Raw genomic sequence first — 19,968 nt, forward strand, 5'->3', positions numbered from 1 at the left:
AAAAAGCTTGAAAGATAGCTTAAGAAAGAGAAAGAAAGCGACGAGGATGCTGAGACAGAGAGGAGGGAGAGAGAACTGATCCATTCTAATGAGGAATAACAAATGGCCCCCTTGGCCTTCCCCTCCTGCTCCCTCTCCTTCTACACTGCTGACCTTTGGGTTTGGAAATTGATTTACTGTTGCCGCGGTTGACGGTGGCATTTTGAAAATGGTAACACCCCACCTCATTAATATAGCCACATGTACAGAGAATATGTTACCTTGGCTACCTGCCAAAGGAAGTTTTACAGTGTTATTTACTAATCAATGCTGCAAATGCGCATGTGGAATGATAAGGGCTTCCTGTGGTTAAGCATGTGTGGGCCTTCAAATTAAATAAAACTTGAAATGGCTCAGAGATAAAATGTTTAAAACAGTATTGCCTATTTTTACAGATTCAGACTTAAGCTGCTCCTCATACAGACTTTGCAGATTAATACTTTGGTGTCATAATGGCAAAAACGTAATCTTCCTTGGTGCTTGTGTGTTGACATTAAGGTCTTAAATTAAAGTGCCACATATTTGGGGTACCTATCTCAGTTCCAGACAACAAAACCCCACCAGCCCCCCCTTTAAAGGCATGTCCAAACAAAATAGGAACTGTCCAGTTTTGAGCCCATTACACCCAGCCCAAATTCTGACACAATCGGTGACTGTGATTCTCTCGAGCTGGTCTTTTTAGGCAGAAAGCACACTCACTCCAGCAGCACAATATCACAAAACAAGGCAAATTGCCTAAATGTGAAATGCACTTTGGATGATAAGGCATTTCTCACCCTCCCCAGAGAGGAGAGACTTAATGATAAAATTGAGAGTTGCAGATAAGAGTGAGATTGAGCGCTAAATTGTCGACAAAGTCCCCAGTTGATGACAGGCAGAAAATGGCATCACTTTGGCTCTTTTGCAAAACACATACAAACACCCACCCCCGGCACATACACACACACGTTTGATGCCAAATTTAGTCCCAAGCAAATAGAGGCATTTCAAATTGACATGTTCTTGCCAAGTACAAGCCTATGAGTTGGAAGCATTATTTGCTTCGAAGCAAAGTGAATCCCAGCAAAACAGCGCAGTAACACGCAGTGCATCCTTTAACCAAGATGCATTGCGTGTTACTGCAGGAATCTGCTGTGATCTTATCATCTTTCATCTTACACATTAAATTATGCTCATTTCCACCCAATGAACTGATTAAGGGCTGTTGAAAAAGAACTATTGCTATGCTGCTAACAATAACAATACCATTTAACTACCGGCCTATATACTTCAGTCTTTCAGTAGTCTTAATGTGCTTGTTTCAAAGCACACCTTCGTACTACTTGGTATTGATTAGAGGTGGAGAGGACAAAGTAGTATGTTTTTTATGCTGGTAATTAAATGCATCTTTTATGGAAGCAAATCTAAGGAGAAACGTAAGCACACAGTGCATGTTTATTATGTGTGTGGTTAAAACGTGTAGATGAAAAAATAAAAAAGCAGGATACCTAAACTGTTCTGTTTTTTGCTGCTATGTTGCAAAGTCTTACAACCAACCACCTGAAACAGCAGAGGAGTTTGGCCAGCAAGTGATTTGCACAACCACAATTTTAAACTGCTTTTCTGGCATGAAAATAGAGTTATCATTTGATTATCTTGTTTCAAAGAATCTGCAGTGTTTGACAATTCAGCCAAAGTTAATTTGACAATTCAGTCTGAAAAGGTGATGCTTCTTTGTTTCAGACTGATTTTGTGATCAAAGGTAAAATCCTTTTTGTTTTTTTTACCCATTTTGTATTATTTTAATTTATTTTTCATTTGTTTCTTTCATTTTGGGGCCCAGTGCTGCACAGAGGAGGGAATTGGCTTTTTTTTTTATGTGCCTTTGCAGCAATGTAAGAAATCTCAGTTTAGGAAGAAATCCATTTTACCTCCATGGGGTCCAGAGGCTCTCCATTTTTCAGCCAGCGGTACGAGGGTTTTGGTTTTCCACTGGCCTTGCATTCCCACACCAGAGTCTCATCAATGGTCTTCTGTACATCCTGAGGCTTTTCAGTAAAGTGAGGTGCAGCTAGAAAGTCAAAATACACACACACACACACACACACACACACACACACATATATATATATATATATATATATATATTTTTTTTTTTTTTTTTTTTTTTTTAATTAACATTTTATACCTAAACACATGCCTTAGCATTACCTCAAGCAGCGGAATTTGAAAAAAAAAAAAAAATCCATGAATTAGCCAAGCATGGCAATTACTTTAAAAAGCATTCAAGGGCACAAATCATAAATGTACTCCTAATTAACTTGAAGCTGACCTCAACATGGAAAATATATAAATAAGTAATGCTTTATAAGGTTAGCACAGAAAAAAATCAATAGCGAATAGGTGAGACCGTCCACGGTAAAGTGTAGAAGTTTAAAAAGATGCAGGTTCACTGAGACTAACAATGGCTCTCTGCTTCTTTGTTTTCCGCAGTGCAGTTGGTAACACAGGCAAGTGACTTTTTGGCACTTGTCATGTCAATTTAAAGACATAATGGTGGTTTTCCTGCCGCACCTTATATAAGATTTATGGACCCCAGGAAGCACCCACGCAAATGCATGACGCCCTGCCAGGGTCAATGAGAGTCAGTCAGGCAGTTGGCTTGATTAGGTGTGCTACTTTAATAATGTAATAATGTAATAATAATAATAATATCATAAAGTGGTAGCACCTATGGGACAGGTTTTTTTTGCAAAGGAGCTCCTCACCCACGTACAGCAACTTCAGCCAATCATTTTCCATTTAAAATACAGTGTTTTATAAATGGTGTCATTTCAGATCAAAATGTGATTATTTAATAAGACAATCAATATAAATTAATTGTACCGCATTTTATGAACCTTAGCATAGGGGTGGGCTTACTGCCATATAAAAAATTCTGCTGTTTAATAACATAAAAGACAAAGAAACAACAAATCTTTATATGGAAGAAAGGATGGCTGTTTTTATGGACTACTGTGTCTGTGAATACAACTCTTTGTAAAGCAATATGAGTAGCTATGGATGCATTTCCTGTTCAGTAGAGATCAGATAATATTTTGTTATCAAATGGTTATTTTAATGATCTTTTCATAGAGGGAAGTACATTTAGTATAGTAAATGTGCAAAGTACTGAAAATGTGTGACTATAGAAACAGGAGTGCATGACACCCTGTTAACAACATTACAAATGAGGTTGTCTGAGATAACATAATGGAATGGAAGAAGCCATGCAAGTGACTTCTACACAAAGTCAATCTGATTGAGACTGAGCCCATTCGAATGCAGTAAACCATGATCTGATTACTTAAAACCCCCTGGAACTGCAGAAGGACAATTACGCCGGGAATGAAAGGAGAGAGGCCGACCCTTATTGTTACTGTGCTTGTTCTGTTTGGTTGTCACTAGCTCCACATCCCCGTATTGATTCTTCTATTCTTCTGCAAAGTTGATGGATGTCCCACAAGCCCCTGTCTATGGGACTTTAAAATGAGATTACTGATTTTTATCACCTGGCAGCTGGTCAATCTGTGGGGCTTTGAGATGAGACACGACTTAAATCTTACAAAGAGAAACATGACTTCCCCACAACTGTAGCTGAGATGAGGCACAGAGGCGAGCGCTCTAGCTATAAGTTGCTGAAAAATCACTACCTTGTTTAGAACATGACCATAACACTCGATCATTTTACTTATTTTAAGCATTGTCAGCCGTGCTACTGCTTGGAGTAATGCATATTCAGTCCTCAGCCTACCAACAGGTACTGTGAGCATTTCATCTAACCCACAGCTCCTGCAAAAAAAAAAACCTATTATCATATCAAAGACATCCTCCTTCACAGGAAAGAAAAATCTGGATTTGATGATTTCACTCAAGCACATCCCTATTGGGACTCGTGGGCAGATATCATCAATGCATAAACTGCAAAATAATGGAGAGAAAAACCATAAAAAAACTTAATCAAGGACTGCTAAAAGCTTTTTCAGAATATGGTCCATAAGTCCAGTGTGGTAAAGGAAAAATCACGCCTCTCTAAAAGGTGGTATAAATCTGTGTGCCCCGTCTTACCTGCTGGCTCAATAAGGAGCTTGTCTGACTGCACTACTGGTAATAGGTTAATTTACTACCACATCCCACTATATGATGCAGTTGTATACAGGCTCCAATAAAAACCACAGATTGCATGACAACATATAAAACTTGCTGTTATACTCCACGCCAATGGCGCACTCCTGTTCGAAAGATTTTCAATCATACTTCAGAGCAGTGAACCTCTGAAGAGGTTTAAATAAGGTTATGAATCAGTGGGTAAAGGATTTGGTAAAAGTCTCTGAAACTACATGATATATGAGGAAGAAGACAGACAGGTTGAAGGCATGAGATATTTTTTTAATCTCTGAGAGGTGTGAAGTAAGGGGAGTTTGAGATCAAACACAGGCAAACCGCGCTCCTGCTCACCGTAATAAGACAGCTTTCCTTTCACCGAGTTTTTTCCTCTGCTGTTCTCTGCCACACATTCATACATCCCGGCATCCTCCTGCTGGAAGTAAGGGATTTCTAAAACTCCGCTGGCTTTATTTATGTCCACCTTCCTGGTAAAGGAGGCTCCATCCACTTTTTTCCAGCTGATTGTTGGCACAGGGCTAAAACCACAAAAATACACACACACACACACACAAAAACAACATATATCAACACTGGTGTTTAACATAATAAACTGGTGACAGTCCACGCTAATATATTCATTGGTTGTTGATCGTTTATTTGACTTATATGGATATAGAGCCACCTTTTTGTGACAGAAAAATGAAGAAGGCTTGTACAAATATTACAAATATCTTTCAGCCTTTCATCTTTCTACAATTATTGAATTTGCACAATTTCAATTATATAAATTTATGCATTTTACAAATGTCTTTGAAAGCAACTTTCAAATATTAGAGCTGCAAAACTAACAATGGCCAATGAATATTTTGGTATATTATTGAGATCTACCTTCGCTTAATATATGAGAAAGAATAATGAATATTAGCAATAAAATGCTTTTAAGTATAAATAACTTGAAACATGAAGTTGTGTTTCTTTTCTTTACAGTCTGTGAAACAAGAAGAGCATTTTTTTTGCTCTCACCATGCAGCTTTAAAAAAAGCAAACAGCTCAGTGTGTAGTTATGAAAGTGGCGTAACAATTCACAGCGGGACGTACTTTCCAAGTGCAAAACATTCCAGTTTGACAGTGGAGCTCTTAGCAACGGGGACAACTTCAGGAAACTGCACTTCAATCTTTGGCTCATATTCGCCCATCACACCTGCAGTTACAGAGAGAAAAAAGGGAGAGACGCCTCACATATATGAGGGGGGATTCTTTCAGCTTAAGGACTGAAAAGGTCACAATGAAAGAAAATCAAAACATACTTTAGATCACTATGTGATGATGCTGTGTATGGGCTCTAAGAACTTCTACATCTCACTCTGGGAGATGTTTTAGATTGCATTTGTTGGCTTGTAGATTTAAATTTCAATTATTTTCTATAAATGCACAGTGAAAACGTTTAACTTAGTGAGTCAAGTCAAAGTCATAAATGATAGAAATGATTACACTCTTGTATTTTTCATCCAAAACAAGTACTGTTGCACATATAAGTTGTATAATTATACACAAAAACACGTTCTGTGAAAGAAAATGAAATAAAATAAAATGTATACTGTTTTTGTACAACATGTTAAAAATATAGAGACACAAACGAGTGACCCCAGGACAGTGTATATATTGCTATGTAGGTGGGCTGACCTCCTTTTACATATTCACTGTAAACACCTCTTACTCTTCCTGCCATCATCTCTTAATCTCAAAACAATGACATTAATTTCTATGTGATGGTAACGTTGTGCAAATTAGTCAAGCTGAGAAAAGTATATGTACTTTAAACAGTGACAGAATTACTTTACCTATTCCGTAATGGTATCACACACTTTTCAATACATGTCAGTATATCGTATTTGTATATTGTATTCTATATTTGTATTTATGCTACTTAAGCTTTTATGCACCATGGGAAGAAAATATTGTGTAATGACAATAAAAAGTTTGAAAGGTCAGTTTTCAGATGTGCAGGCATTCTAGATTAACTTTAAAACTACTTTAAAAAAAGATTCATTTACCACTTTCTAAAATAACATCATGAAATGCACAGTGCAAAGAGGTTGCCGTGCCTGGAATGTACAGAAATAAATTCATCTGACTTTGACAATAGTGTTTCCATCTTTTTAACAATCAGATCAGAGAATATCAAAAAACACTCTGAAAACACTCTCAGACTTGGCTGTGAAAATTGCCAAGTTTTAATGAAAGTCATCGCTATAATTAAAAAACAAAAAAGCCTTTCTCAATTTTACATGTCTCAAAACACAGTTCCTGTTTTATACTCTGTGTATTTTTAGTAAATAGCTTCTTTTATACCATCAACGCGCAGGACCAGAGGTGTTGGTGGACCTTCAACGCTGCTTTTGGTGACCGTGTTGGTGACTACACAGGTGTAATTCCCCACATCAGAGGGTTCCACTTTCGCGATGTAGAGATTGCCCGTCTTTTGGGACACAAACCGCCGCGTGTCCTGGGTGACATACGAGGGGCGCTCATTGAAGATCCATGTGAAGCCAAGTTCTGTGAACGCAATCAAAAAGCAGCAGATGAAAAACTCATGCTGTGTTTGAGCATCGCCTACACCCATATACAGATAATGTGTGCTTCATCAGCAGCCTCGTCACTTCAGAGGGTAAGTGGATGCCTTCAGGGATAAAGCAATTAGTGGATTGGACTGAGCACCAGCCTTCCTTGATTAAAAACACAATTTATAATTGAAGCGCAATTACTCTTACTCACTGTTGGATAAATGTCCTCAATATGGTAAAAGTTTCATACGTCCACTAATCTGGAGTCATGATGCTGTGAATATGAATAATTTGCTATTCAGAGAGTTCTGTCAAATCTGTCATAGGAATCCATAATAACACATAATAAGTGAGTTTTCCCAATTTAAACCCAGCTTAAAGTAAAATTCAACTGTAACTGGACCATCCTTAATTTTACGTATGCTGTTTAATTTTTATTTTCTGTTCTTTATTTGACTTACCTTTTCTTTCTGGGATTTATAATCCAATAAGAATTAAATTAAGCAACAGTGGATATACACAGAAAAAAAAGCATCTCCCCTTGTGGTTGTTATGTAGCTACAGAAGGCCCTAAATCAAACTTTAAGCTGCACCTCCTGCATAAAAAAACAGTTCAACGCCCAATAAAACCAATATATTACAATTTTGGTTACTTGGTATTGTACCACCTCGTCTACTATTCATCATCCATGATAACAAGCTTCTGGAAAAGACTCCCAGTACTATCAACCAAATGGAGTGCAGTCAGAGAGGCTTTGCACTAACAATCAGCAACATTATAAAAAGGAATGATGGTGTTTTGACATATTGACACTAGGATAGATTGCTCTGGACCATATTGCATCCCTGTCCCAAAAGCAATCTTGGCTGTTGGTAAAAACTTGTCTAAGTGATGATTCTGCACTACAGTACAGGGAATAATTGAGATGTGAGTCGGACACTCATCTACTGACTCAGTATTCTTCACGTCTGCTCATTAGGGGTCAAGAGGATGTGTGGGATTTGGCATATTACTGCTAACCTTGCGGATCACAAAGTGATACAGAGATCATGATCTTGACAACTTGTGTAACAGCTTTGATTATTTTATTCGTACTCCCCTGGTCACCTGCATTCTCTGGCCTGACATCTCGCCAGCTGCAACCTGTAGGGCCCTATTCTGAAAGCTGAGTGGTAAAATGCAAAGAAAAATCCTAAAATTATGACATTTTCAAAAAATCTCTGTACACAGCTAGGAGATCCAGGTAAAGATAATGACATCTTAGCCCTTAAGAGAGTTATTAAGGTGAAAAACTGGCAGGAGAAGGGAAGAATTTCAAGAGTTTTAAGCTTAAGAGTTGGAAAACCAGCAAAGACAATCATCACAGAAACTGATGAAAGCTGAGCCAATTTCTATTAATATACAGGTAAATAAATATAAGCAAAGACATAAAACGACTTTCAGCACTTTATAAAAAATGCACCTCTGTTTTCATACTGTGTGTTGTAGGCACTTTTAAAGTAGTATCTGTCGCTTCTTTGGTCAGAGTACCTCTGAGAACATTCCTAACTAACACCTTTCTAGAAATGTTTACACTAACTTAGTCTGTTTTATAGTCCCAGTAATTATGCCAGCCTCTTTCCTGTGACCCTGTAAGTGAGTTCCTGTATAATGAGCATGTGAGGGTTTTCCCTTTTTACCAAGCACAGAGCAGATTTTTATATGCATTGGAGGAGTAAAGGACAGCCTGACCTTGTGATCAACACAACTGCAGATTGAAACTTGGACCACATATTTCAATCACACCTTTCTCTCCAAGAATGTGTCAGTGATGCTCAGAACTCCAATATGAGAAATAATTTTTACAGTATGTAAAATCATGTGTGTAAGCGCCCTCCTTTTTTGGCCTTTGTGTGTGGCTTCTTCTTTGGATTTACCTTTTGAGCATACTGTTTTGCTTGTGTCGACAGTGCTATATAATGTACGTGGAATTTGTTACCACCATACATATTACCTCATGTTTCAAAATATTAAATAGATGAAATAGTCAGTAATTAGTGAATAACAGAAATATGGACAGGTGCATATTTTTAAAAAACTTGATTCAGACAAAAACAAGTACTGCCCCCAACTGGCTCTGCTGTAGGTTTCTTCCTCTTAAAAGGGAGTTTTTCCTTCCCACTGTCGCCAAGTGCTTATTCTAAGGTTTCTCTCTAACATTACAGGGTCTTTACAGTACAATTGAGGCAACTGCTGTTGTGATTTGGTGCTATATAAATATAAATAAAATTGAACTGAATAGAATTGAATTTAACTTGTATTTTGAATTATTTAGCAAAGCTAAGCTAACAACCTTCTGACTGTACGCTTATATTTAAGAGTGGGATTGTTCTTCTCTCATAACTCTTGGCCAGAAAGCAAAGAGGTGTATTTCCCATAACATTGAACTAATCATTTAATTATAGCCATAGCACTTCACTTTTAAGGCCTCTCCTAGCCTCTATGACTTACCAAACATAAATTCTAGCTCTATCCATTCAAACCGCAAAGGGAATCATTGAAATATCCTCCTCTCTCATAAATAATACATCCCAGCTCTCATCCAGGCATTTCCATGTATATTTAATGTCTGTTTTTGAAACAATACCCTCTGTAGATGCAAAGCGTGACACAGTGAACAACAAATAAGAGATTACTAATTGGTTAGTTAAAGATTTATGGTGAGAAAAGGAAGCAGGAAATAGAAATTGGAAAGCACCATTGGCTGTATCTTGTGATTTGACTTAAGAGCCTACTATGGATGGGCAGTAATGGAATAATGCAATCATGACTGACAGTGAGTGGCAGATTTTCATTTTGTTTCCATTTAGCCTTTGTATAATGAACAGGCAGCATCAATTTCCCCTTAATGATCTGAGAAGAGGAAAGAGAAATGGAACATGACAGGCCAAGGACATACTGAATCAAGAGTGGGTTTTTGCACAAGTGTGTATTATATCAAAGAAAAGTACATGCTCAACTTTGTGTCAAAGTTTACTCTCACGAATCTTTTACCTCAACAGAAACAGCCATCAACCATGGCTTCCTCTCTGTATTCATAATACAAAAGCTCACTGAAAAGGCTTAGGTCATGCACACGGGAAAAATCCCTGCAAGCAATGTGGGCTGTTACTAGCCGGCGAGCCCCCTCTGTTTTGGACGAGATGCACTGGGTTGACAAAACAAGTGATTTCAGCCTTGAGTAAATCTGAAAGGCCCGTTTCCATTAGGGAAAGGAGGTCAGATGCATTAGGTCCTGGACTAACCAGAACAGCCATTCAAACTGTCTCAAAGCAAAAGATGATACAGAGTGACGTCTAATGCTAATACAGTACAGCACAGGGAAAGAATTATGTCGGAGCCCCTCTTGGACACTTGACAATATTTCGATCATTTCGAAACGTGCATCGACACTGTCTTTCAGCTTTAGAACATCCTGGCTGCACCACACTACTTCCTGCTGCGGTCTGAAGTGTTTCGAGGCGTCGTTAAAGTGAAATAATGGCTTCCTGAATCATGCATGGGGCACTGAAATCCTTTACAGGAGAGATGAGGCAGATCCGTGTCCAAGACCGCATTTTTTGCTGATCGTGAATTATGTCCTGTCACCCTTTATGAGAACATGCCTTACTTTCCAACACTATGGCAGTCTATTTAAATGCCAGTCAGGATTTTCTGTATCAGATGAAAAACAATACAGCCACAGAGCATCCCATTATATGTCTTTGCATATTCATTTTTCAGACCTTACCAATTTTCAAGTTTTTGTTTCTTTTATTCTAAATAATCTTTTTTTTTTTAAATATATTTGACAAGATCAAACCGAATCTCTCCAGTGAACCTAATCTAATTTGAACAGCCAGATCAGGTACAATATAGCCATGCAGTGAAAATGAGCAGCCGAACCAAGACGAGAATGTGTGGGCGTGTGTGGATATGTATGAATGTGTAAGCATTCATGCATACTGTGAGCTACCCTTTCAGCGAATATGTCATAAAACTGAAGGTGATTCATCCTATAGCACATCTTAACATCTCCGTCAATTGCTATTATCCATGATGACAGCTGAATTTGACAAAACGTTGCCAGAAAACAGAGTATAACAGGCACTGGGCAAGGCCTTCAGAACAACTATCATCCATCACAAGCATTTGGAAGGAGTCTATTTGTACATTACTGGTTTGGACAAATGCAAAGAAAACAGCAGAGAAACAAACTGGCCCAGCTGAAATGAATTTGACCAAGGATAGCGATTACACCACTATAAAATTATGTTGTGACAGTCTGAGAGCACTTAAAATGAAAATTGGATTTTTTGGAGATCCCTCTGTTTCACATTATCACGAGACATGTCCCGCATTCTATTTGATTGTGTTTATTTCATTCAGCAGCAGTTTAGAAATTTATCAGAAAACCAAAAAATTAATTTCTGTTTACTTGAAAGATTCCTGTTCTAGCAAGAGTTACGAGTTACTTCAACATTATTTTGGAGTATTATTATATTCAAAATAGAAACTTTTCAAGAAAAGTTTAACGGCTTTTATCCATTTGACATGTTTATAAAACCATGATAACTACTTTGGCTGGTGCAGCCTTGAGTGTGTGCACTTCTTCACCAATTATTCTAATAAAGCCTGTTTTGTTCGGTAAGAAAAATAGCGTGTGTGCTGAATTGGTGTCTCCACTTGGTTCCTATTCAGCCAGTTGTTCCGCCTACTCCTTCCTTCATCCAATCTTCCACCCAGACTGAATAGACTGCTGCCCCAGTACTCAGGCTTGCTCCATGTCGTCACTCACTTCATTAAATGATAGCCCACACCACGCTATTCAGGGTAGCTGTGATTTAGAGTGGGCAGCTTGCCTGAAAGCCTCATGTTATGTGTTGTGTTAATGCATTAGTGGTTAGTGTATCCCAGTACTTGGCTTGTTAACTGTTGTACATAAAAGCCTTACTATCTCTCACTTAGTGACTGCTAATTATTTCGTGAGCTATGTTGCTTTGTTATTCATCCATGCCATTTATAGACCGAGGCTCTCGGAGGCTGCACCAGAAAGTCGTTTCGCTCGTTTGCCACAATTATCATTCAACTACATGTTGCAGTATGCCGAGGCAAACAAGTTTTTGTGTAGTGGTGCTCCGTCTTGTACTTCTGTTTAGCCCCTTTTTGCAACCTATTTCACATGGCAGCTGTCATCAGCCTCCAGTAACTGGTCACCAACCCCTTAGGGAATACGCATTTCCCCTGGTGACTGAGGGTTGCCAGATCATCAGCAGCTGATTCCTAGGCCTGTATGGCTGGGGCCCATGCAAAGGGAATTTGTAGGTAGGTAGGTAGGGAGACTGCATTTAGCTTAATTTTAAAAAATGGGTCATGCCATTGCTGTGCATCTACTTATCATTTCTTTTTAAAAGTAGGTAACGACTCTGTATGAGACTGGATGTGACAGATATGGGCCTGGTACAATGTAACACACTGACAACCATCTCTTCAGGACTCCAGTCCCAAATGATGGGCGTCACGTAGGAAAGAGTAAGAAAGGCGTGTGGAGTTTATCTAAAAAAGATTGCATGTGGGAAAAATTGACATACAATATCAACATGAATTATTGAATAGAATCACAGAATAAACCTATTTACAGTTGCCTGAAGGCAACCCCCCCCCCCCCCACACACACACACACACACACACACCATATCTCCAATGATTTAGTAATTTTTTTTAGCCAAACATGCTGGCACTCGTCTTAGCAAACATCTATGAAAAATGATGTTGTCACAAGATCCGAGATCACAGTCACAACAAAGCAGCTGGAGTTCTTGAACAAAGTGATACATCAGAAGACTAGAGCACCTTCTGAATGTCACGAAGAGGAGTTTATAATCAGAGATGTTACATTTCGGATTCTAATTCAAATGAAATGGTACCCTGGTGATAAATGAGAGCGGAGTCACAGAGATGAGTACAGAAGTAGTACAGAGTACACTACAGAAACCCCTGCTGATTTAACCATCTGTTAGTTAAAAGTAAAAACAATGTATTTCTTCACTCGTAATAAAAATGAGGCATAACATACATATATCTATTTTTTTTTTACAAAAGCTGTGAAACTAAAAGAGTAACACTCTACACATGCGAAGAAAAATCAACAAGTTCCAAAAGCTTTTAAAAGGTGCACATATTGTAAGATTTCTCACGTATCTCACATATTACGAGAGTGAAACTCTCAGCTGCTGTTAATGTAAATAAAGCTGGATTATGTATTTTGATTATTGTATAGTTCAAGTGCAGACTTCCAGTGCAGACATAATTTTATATAGATAGATAGATAGATAGATAGATAGATAGATAGATAGATAGATAGATAGATAGATAGATAGATAGATAGATAGATAGATAGATGAATTGATTTAATACTAATCTGAACTTCCTATTCTGTGTTACCTAAGGCTTTTAGATGTTACTGAGGTTTGTTCATTATTTTTAAGAATGTAAAACATTCTGTTGATTTAGTCCCAAAGTTTTATTTTCCTATCTTGTGGGTTTTTAAAGCCAAATAATGGCCTCCCTCGCTTGTTCTGCCAGCTCGTTAGGTCTAATATTTAAAATTACAGTGAAAAGTTATAAAACACAAATTCAATACTTTGAATGTGCTCATTTGTCATGAAATACCAGTGAAAAGGACCAGACCTCACCTGGCCATGAAATTGCTTGTCAGGCAATAGTCCAATTAAATTTGAATTTGTATGAATGTGGTCTGTAGCAAAAAATGACTGTAATTAAATAGCTAATGCAAGTTTTTTTGTAAAGCCCCATGAATTAAAGCGTGAAGTCTATACTTCTGTATGTGACTCATATCGATACCTTTTTTAAGTAAATGAATATATGTCTTTTTGATTGGGTGACTGTACATACAATCAGTACAAGGAGACGTCAGTCTGGATTAATTAAAACCTCATTTTTGTCCTCTTACCCAAAGAGAAGACTGCCCCCAAAAGGTAGTCAAAGCACTCACAGTGAGACATCAGGCAGGTGATTTTACTACAGATGGTGCTGTAGCTGAAACTCGAGACAAATATGCATATCTTCCTGATTAAACAAGCGCTGCTGTCTTCTACATAATGCATAAACTACTGGATTAAGATTTCTGTGCCCAGTTTTTTTCCAAAATATTTTTGGACACCGTCATGACACTGCTATTACAGCTCAACACTCCAGACAATGCTGCTGTTCAGAATGTGTATTTTGGCTTGTGGACACCTTAGAGTACTTGTCTGCAAAAGAGCTATTACATTTCAAGTCTGCCAGTTGTGTGCATATGGCTCATTATTTTAACTTGTCTTGTTACGACAAGGTGAGACATCTCATTTCAAACACAAAACATAGCACAACAAATACAGGCCTTCTTTTCAGTTTGCAAATGAATGAGACAAAATAGCTCCGTTTGTTCTGCAGGTTTAACGCTCCAGTAGCATAAATGAGGGTTATCGTCTAAAAACCAACACCTTAACAACGTCTTTCATTCCAGTCCCAAAATTAAGGACTTGCAACTTCATCTGGATGTAAAACTTGCCGTACTTGTACTACAGAGTATTAGGGCCACAAACAGTGTTAATTTGGAGAATAGAGTTGAAATTTCGAGATTAAAGTTGAAATACTACTTTGAGAAAAAAGTCAAAATGTGGAGATTACATTTCAAGCCAGACAATTGCCACAAAATGCCTCATGTAGGTGAGTTAGTGAAACAACTTGATCAGCTGACTTAATGTGTATTGCGAAGTAAGCCTGAAGCCTCTCCTCTGTTTCACAATTTAATTTTTAACTAACCTGTGACTAGGCAGCAGGACAATACTATTATATTTGCAGTAAAACCCTCTGTCATGTGCACTAACATTACATCCACGCAGTGGATAATTACATTCAGCCTTACTGGCAAAAGTCAATCTTAAGACCGGTGTGTAGGAGTTAATAGCACTGGATGCTAGCTCGCATTGATAATGTCATAGATGAAAGCAGATGATGTGAAGCCAGCAAGGTATCTTCAGAGAGAGGCTCAATTACTCAGCCTGGCGGGACCCCAGCCACAGTCAGCCTCTCCAGTCTGTATGCCAAAGATTTTCCTCGCCCCCATTGAAAATCAGGCTGACAGACCAGAGTGTCCCAAAGTAAAAATAACTCACTTCGCTGACTTTAACAACACAGACAAACAGACAGGGGATCTGAGCTGGAGGACGCAAACGTTACTTCCACTTTGTTCAAGTAAAGGAGAAGATAAGGAATCAGAGAGATGATACCACAGTATTTCTACGTTTCTAGTAAAAAAAAAGAAAAAAACAAGATTTATGTAAGGAGGATATTAAAGGATATTTAAAGAAAATGAAATGAAATGGAAAAAACATTGAGAGCAGTCCATCTTACCTCCAGAGTGGGGGGGAGGGCCACAGAGCAAGACCACTCCTTGACCTTCACGAACCCTCACTGGACTTCTTCTCTGAGTCTTGAAATTCTCCAAGTCTGTTTACCACAACACAAAAGCAATAAAGCAAAAATAATCATTTCATTTTTCATGAAAGCCATAAGCACACAAACACAACAAGTCTGGGTGTTTATAGAGATAAAAAAATAAATAAAGAAATGCACTGCAACTCATATATGTGGTTGCTCAATAATTTCATATCTAGTTAGCGCACGGCAAGTGACCAGAGTTTAACGGTGTTATATGATATGCATGCCTGCTGTGAAATACTGGTGGTAGTTTTGCATAAATGCAGACATGGTGCTATAAAGTCCTAAACACTTATGACTGGAGCAGAAAGCAATTCTTCAAGTATAAGTCACACATGAGTGAATTTAATTGGAACGGCGTATTGTTATCACTTTCTGTGTTTCATCCACTGCACACAGACCAGCAACAATTAAATGACTAAGACTGAAACATCATTTGTATGGAGGCCGATTACTTGTTGACAACCTGCTGAGAGAAAGCAAATAGAGACAGCAATCCTCGAACACTTTGCCTTTTCTTGCCCGCTGCGGCTCTTGGAGATATCGCAGGCGTAGCAGCCAAATACGCAGCTGCCATATAATGACATAATCAAGACTGAATCCAAAAACGGGGCGAAAGAATGCAAAACTGACACCTCCTGTGTGCAAGCACAGTAGGATGAGCGTTCGCAAAATAAAAGCAGAGCATGATCTTTTCAGACCTTGTGACTAATGGAAAAATTGCACCCAGCAGAACGTTATCGCAACTGAAAGCTTTTGTTTCGGTTCACAAATGGTTTTATGAAAATCTCCTGTATGACTTTCACAAATTAATTAGCAGATCATAACATTTTTTTTTCATTTGGAACAGACAGGTTTAATGGATGCTTCGTGGCCATCTTAAACTCAGGATGAGCTATGGTTAACAATTACATGCAACAACATTTTATATTATATTATATTATATTATATTAGCCAGTACACACTGGCATATTATATGAAAAGAATAATTCATGCTAGTAATCACTGTAAAAATCCATAACAAAATAACTATAACTATAAGATATAATTTCACTGAATCTCTTCTTCTTCACATCTATTATCTATTTCACACTGAACAGAAACTAAACTTTTAAGACCATCGCAATTTAAAACGCTGATATTGTATTTCTAAAACTGGTAAGCCTGGAAAAATGACAGTTTCTGGCTGATCCGAAATTAGTTTCATCTAATTTTATCGGCTTCACTGTATATATTGAGATTTACTAGCAGAATCTGAACAACACAACTTCACAGGCATGCTTTTTTCTCAGACTATACAATAAGATAATGGCTAATGTCAGAATGAAAACATGCCTGTTGCATTAGCAAAGGACATGTGCCTTTTTTCACAGCAGACATTTTCAAAGTGTTCCGGTAAGCCAAAACATGGCACAGTGTAAGAATGACTGACCGCGAGCAAAAGAAGGATCCTGATAGATATAACAGATTTTATGATTTACACCCATGGTTCTCGTAGGGATGATTATCATTCTTAAGACGACACCGCTAGCAAGCTGAAAAGCAAGCCAAAAGCTGAAAAGCAAGGTGCAAAACTTTTACATCTACCTAAACTTCCTACATTATTATAGTGAAGAAGGTAACCAACTATCTGATGACATTTAAAGCTAGACCTGCTCTGATAGCCTCACAGTAGGAGCAGGAGCTTTTAAACCTGCTCTATGTGTGCCGTTTGCATGTACTCACGTACCCTGTGTTTCTGGGTGTTGATTCTTCCAGACATGCTCAGTAGGTTAGGCTCTATTTAGGCCAGAGGTGTGAGTCTGTCTCTGTGTAATTGATTTCACCCTGCCTTTCATCCATTGTCAGCTAGGACAGCGGTCCCCAACCTTTTTTGCGCCACGGACCGGTTTATGCCCGACAATATTTTCACGACGCCTTTAAGGTGTCGCGGATAAATACAACAAAATAAAATTAGTACCGGTACCGAAAAAAAAGAAGATTTATTCATAACACACATGAAAAGACCCAGGAAAACCGAGTTAACGATAAAAACGATAACAAAATAACGTTAAAAACTGATAAAAACCCTGAAAACCATACATTTCACACCCGAGCCTCAACTCTCGCGGCCGGGTACCAAACGACTCACGGACTGGTCCGTGGCCCGGGGGTTGGGGACCGCTGAGCTAGGATATGCTCCAGCTAATCATTCAGAGGATAAAGGTACAATTAATGGATGTTGGATGCCCTGCCAGAGCCACTACCACTGCTAGACTGGACAGTGTATCACAGCAACTTCATTTGCAAATACTTTGAATGATTTGATGCAGTTAATAGTGTGAGGAATCACACATTATTAAAGATAAGAAATATTATAATTATAAAAATGATAACACCATGTGGACTTGCAATGATATTAAACAAAATGAGCCGTTTTCTTTATAGTTCCTATAATACAACTTTTCAAAATCTTTATTCTCCCTCGTCGTAGGGCTTTATTAGAGCACAGCAAGAAATAATGTCCCTTTAGGACCTTTTTCCCCCTAAATTCTCTAAAAGTAATGATGAAAATTAAAAATAACATTTTATGGTAATGTCCTGATCACTATAAAATAGGTGCAAAAATCTTTCTCCTTTGTAAAGCAGTTTAAATTTCTTTGTCTGGAAGAAGATGTAAAATGTTCGAAACGCATTAGCGTGTCGCTTTTCTTGTCAATCTAACTGTGATTTAATTTAATGGCTACACAACGCTAAAAAAAGAACTACTTACTGCATTCACATTGTTAAGAAAATAGTTGCAAGGCTGTAACTGTTGCAAGTATGCGTTAGTGCTGTTGGTGGATATATAAATATATTCCATTTATTTATAATACTATATTTAAAAAAATTTCCGGGCTCATACATTAGGAAAAAAACAGGTGCTCAGCTCACACTGGGAGTGAGTCTGTCCTGATCAGTATTACTTTGGTGTATAGCGGGGCATAAATGAGCTAGACGCACTAAAAGCCAACAATGCCTGACAACCCAAGCTGTTCGGCACCACGTGCATCATCTTATCAAGCCCATCACACTGCACCTCCTTGTGCTTCTCCGTGGCAGGGTTCAGGCTATTTGGAGTGTTTTCAGATCCATGAAATTGGATATGAATTTGCATTTTTGGGCTAACTCTCTCAATGTGACCCATTGTAATGAACAAGAGGAAATTATAGAGAAACTAAAAAGTGAAACTACTCTGTCAGAACTGCAGCTCAATTTTTTCCCCAGCCATTAGACAAAAGGCATAACAGAGTTTTTATTGTCAGAGAAATTGCACCTACCACCTGGATTTAGGATTGCAGTAACAAATGTCACATGTGATGCTGGCAACAAATTTGTCACCCATTTTGCATTTTGACAACAAAGAGCATCTTTAAACTTCTGGAAGACTAAGATGAAATGTCGAGGTAGGATAAAATCCTATTAGCTAACACAATAGTATATGTGATGCAAAGGCATAACATAATGACGTGCCTTGCTAAGATGACTGTTTTTTTTTTATATCTTGTTACTGTTGGAGAAAAGATTGAAAAGGGGCGGATTAGTATTTCCTGGTTAAAGTTCCAGATTAGTACATTCAGTGGAGTTTGGCATCACTACCATGTATGAGACTAGCCAGGTAATAAGTTTGATGTCAAGCTATAAAATATTATACTGTTACCATTTCTCAGCCCATTTATTTACTTTTTAGCACTGCCATTAACATTTAGTTGTTTTTGATGCAATAAATAATATGCTATGTAATTACAGCTTCACACTACAGTAAATAGTTTTATACTGTATGATTTTATGTTGAAGAATAAAAAAACAGAGCGGCTAAAAATGATTTCAACTGTAGAAAGATGGGTTACTCATTAGTATAAATTCTTTCTATCTAGTTGCTAAATAATAAGTGTTCAACTATCTTGCAGACGATGAATTGCAAGTTACCAATGAGGAAACCAAATAAATAAATAACTGCGATGACCACTGCTGTGAAACCGTCATCTTCTCTCATTTTGTCTGCGTCTTTTCTTGCCTCAGAGAAGAATCATTGAGTAAAACCCTAACAGCGTGTGATACATGACATTTAAGGAGTGATAAACATCAAAGGAGCCTATTTCTCACCGCTGGTGTCTCTTGACAAGTACAACTGTTAAGTGCACATGGGCTTTCTTCTGCAAAAAGAAAGAAAAAAGAAAAAAAAAAAGAAAGTCTTAATTTTCGCCCTTGTCAAAAGCAGCGAAGAAGACACAGAGCTGATGGAAATAAGAGGAGCAAACAAAAGAAAGACACGGAAATCTTAGAAGCTCAGAGAAGCTGTGAGACTGTAAAATGTCAAGTCCTCACTTTTTTTGAAAAGTGGCAGCACAATGAAAGGACTGCGAGAAAGTATGAAACTGTTCCATGGGTTTCAGTTATACTGGCAGAGAAAACATGTAGTGATAAGTGTAACTAGTTGCCTCATAAATATGAAATTAGGGTCACAGTTTTGCAGAACAGCATGATGTCACAGTGACATTGAACTATTAAGGCTATTCACTCCATCGACATATTCAATTACACGTCTGTGTGAAAAAGTAATTAGAAAATTCATTCTTGGCGGCTTTTTTTAAGGTCAGACAGGAAAGCAAGCCAGGTGGAAGCGAAGGTCTGCTTTGTGCCCAGACCATAAAAAAGGACACTATACAGCATCAATAAATTGCTAAGATTTACACT

At 38.0% G+C, this 19,968-nt stretch overlaps 1 protein-coding gene across 1 annotated transcript in view; it reads right to left on the reverse strand.

Annotated features, from left to right (window-relative positions):
- cntn3a.1 (contactin 3a, tandem duplicate 1) overlaps positions 1-19,968 on the reverse strand; it is a 76,283-nt gene that overhangs the window by 26,172 nt on the left and 30,143 nt on the right. The window contains exons 5-9 of the mRNA XM_085146491.1: positions 15,166-15,261; positions 6,517-6,720; positions 5,263-5,365; positions 4,516-4,700; positions 1,950-2,089 (exon numbers count right to left, since the gene is read on the reverse strand). Of these exons, the coding sequence (XP_085002617.1) occupies positions 1,950-2,089; positions 4,516-4,700; positions 5,263-5,365; positions 6,517-6,720; positions 15,166-15,261 (728 nt within the window). The remainder of the gene's footprint in view (positions 1-1,949; positions 2,090-4,515; positions 4,701-5,262; positions 5,366-6,516; positions 6,721-15,165; positions 15,262-19,968) is intronic.

Source organism: Neolamprologus multifasciatus, chromosome 20 (assembly GCF_963576455.1).
Source record: "Neolamprologus multifasciatus chromosome 20, fNeoMul1.2, whole genome shotgun sequence".
NCBI classification, from domain to species: Eukaryota; Metazoa; Chordata; class Actinopteri; order Cichliformes; family Cichlidae; genus Neolamprologus; species Neolamprologus multifasciatus.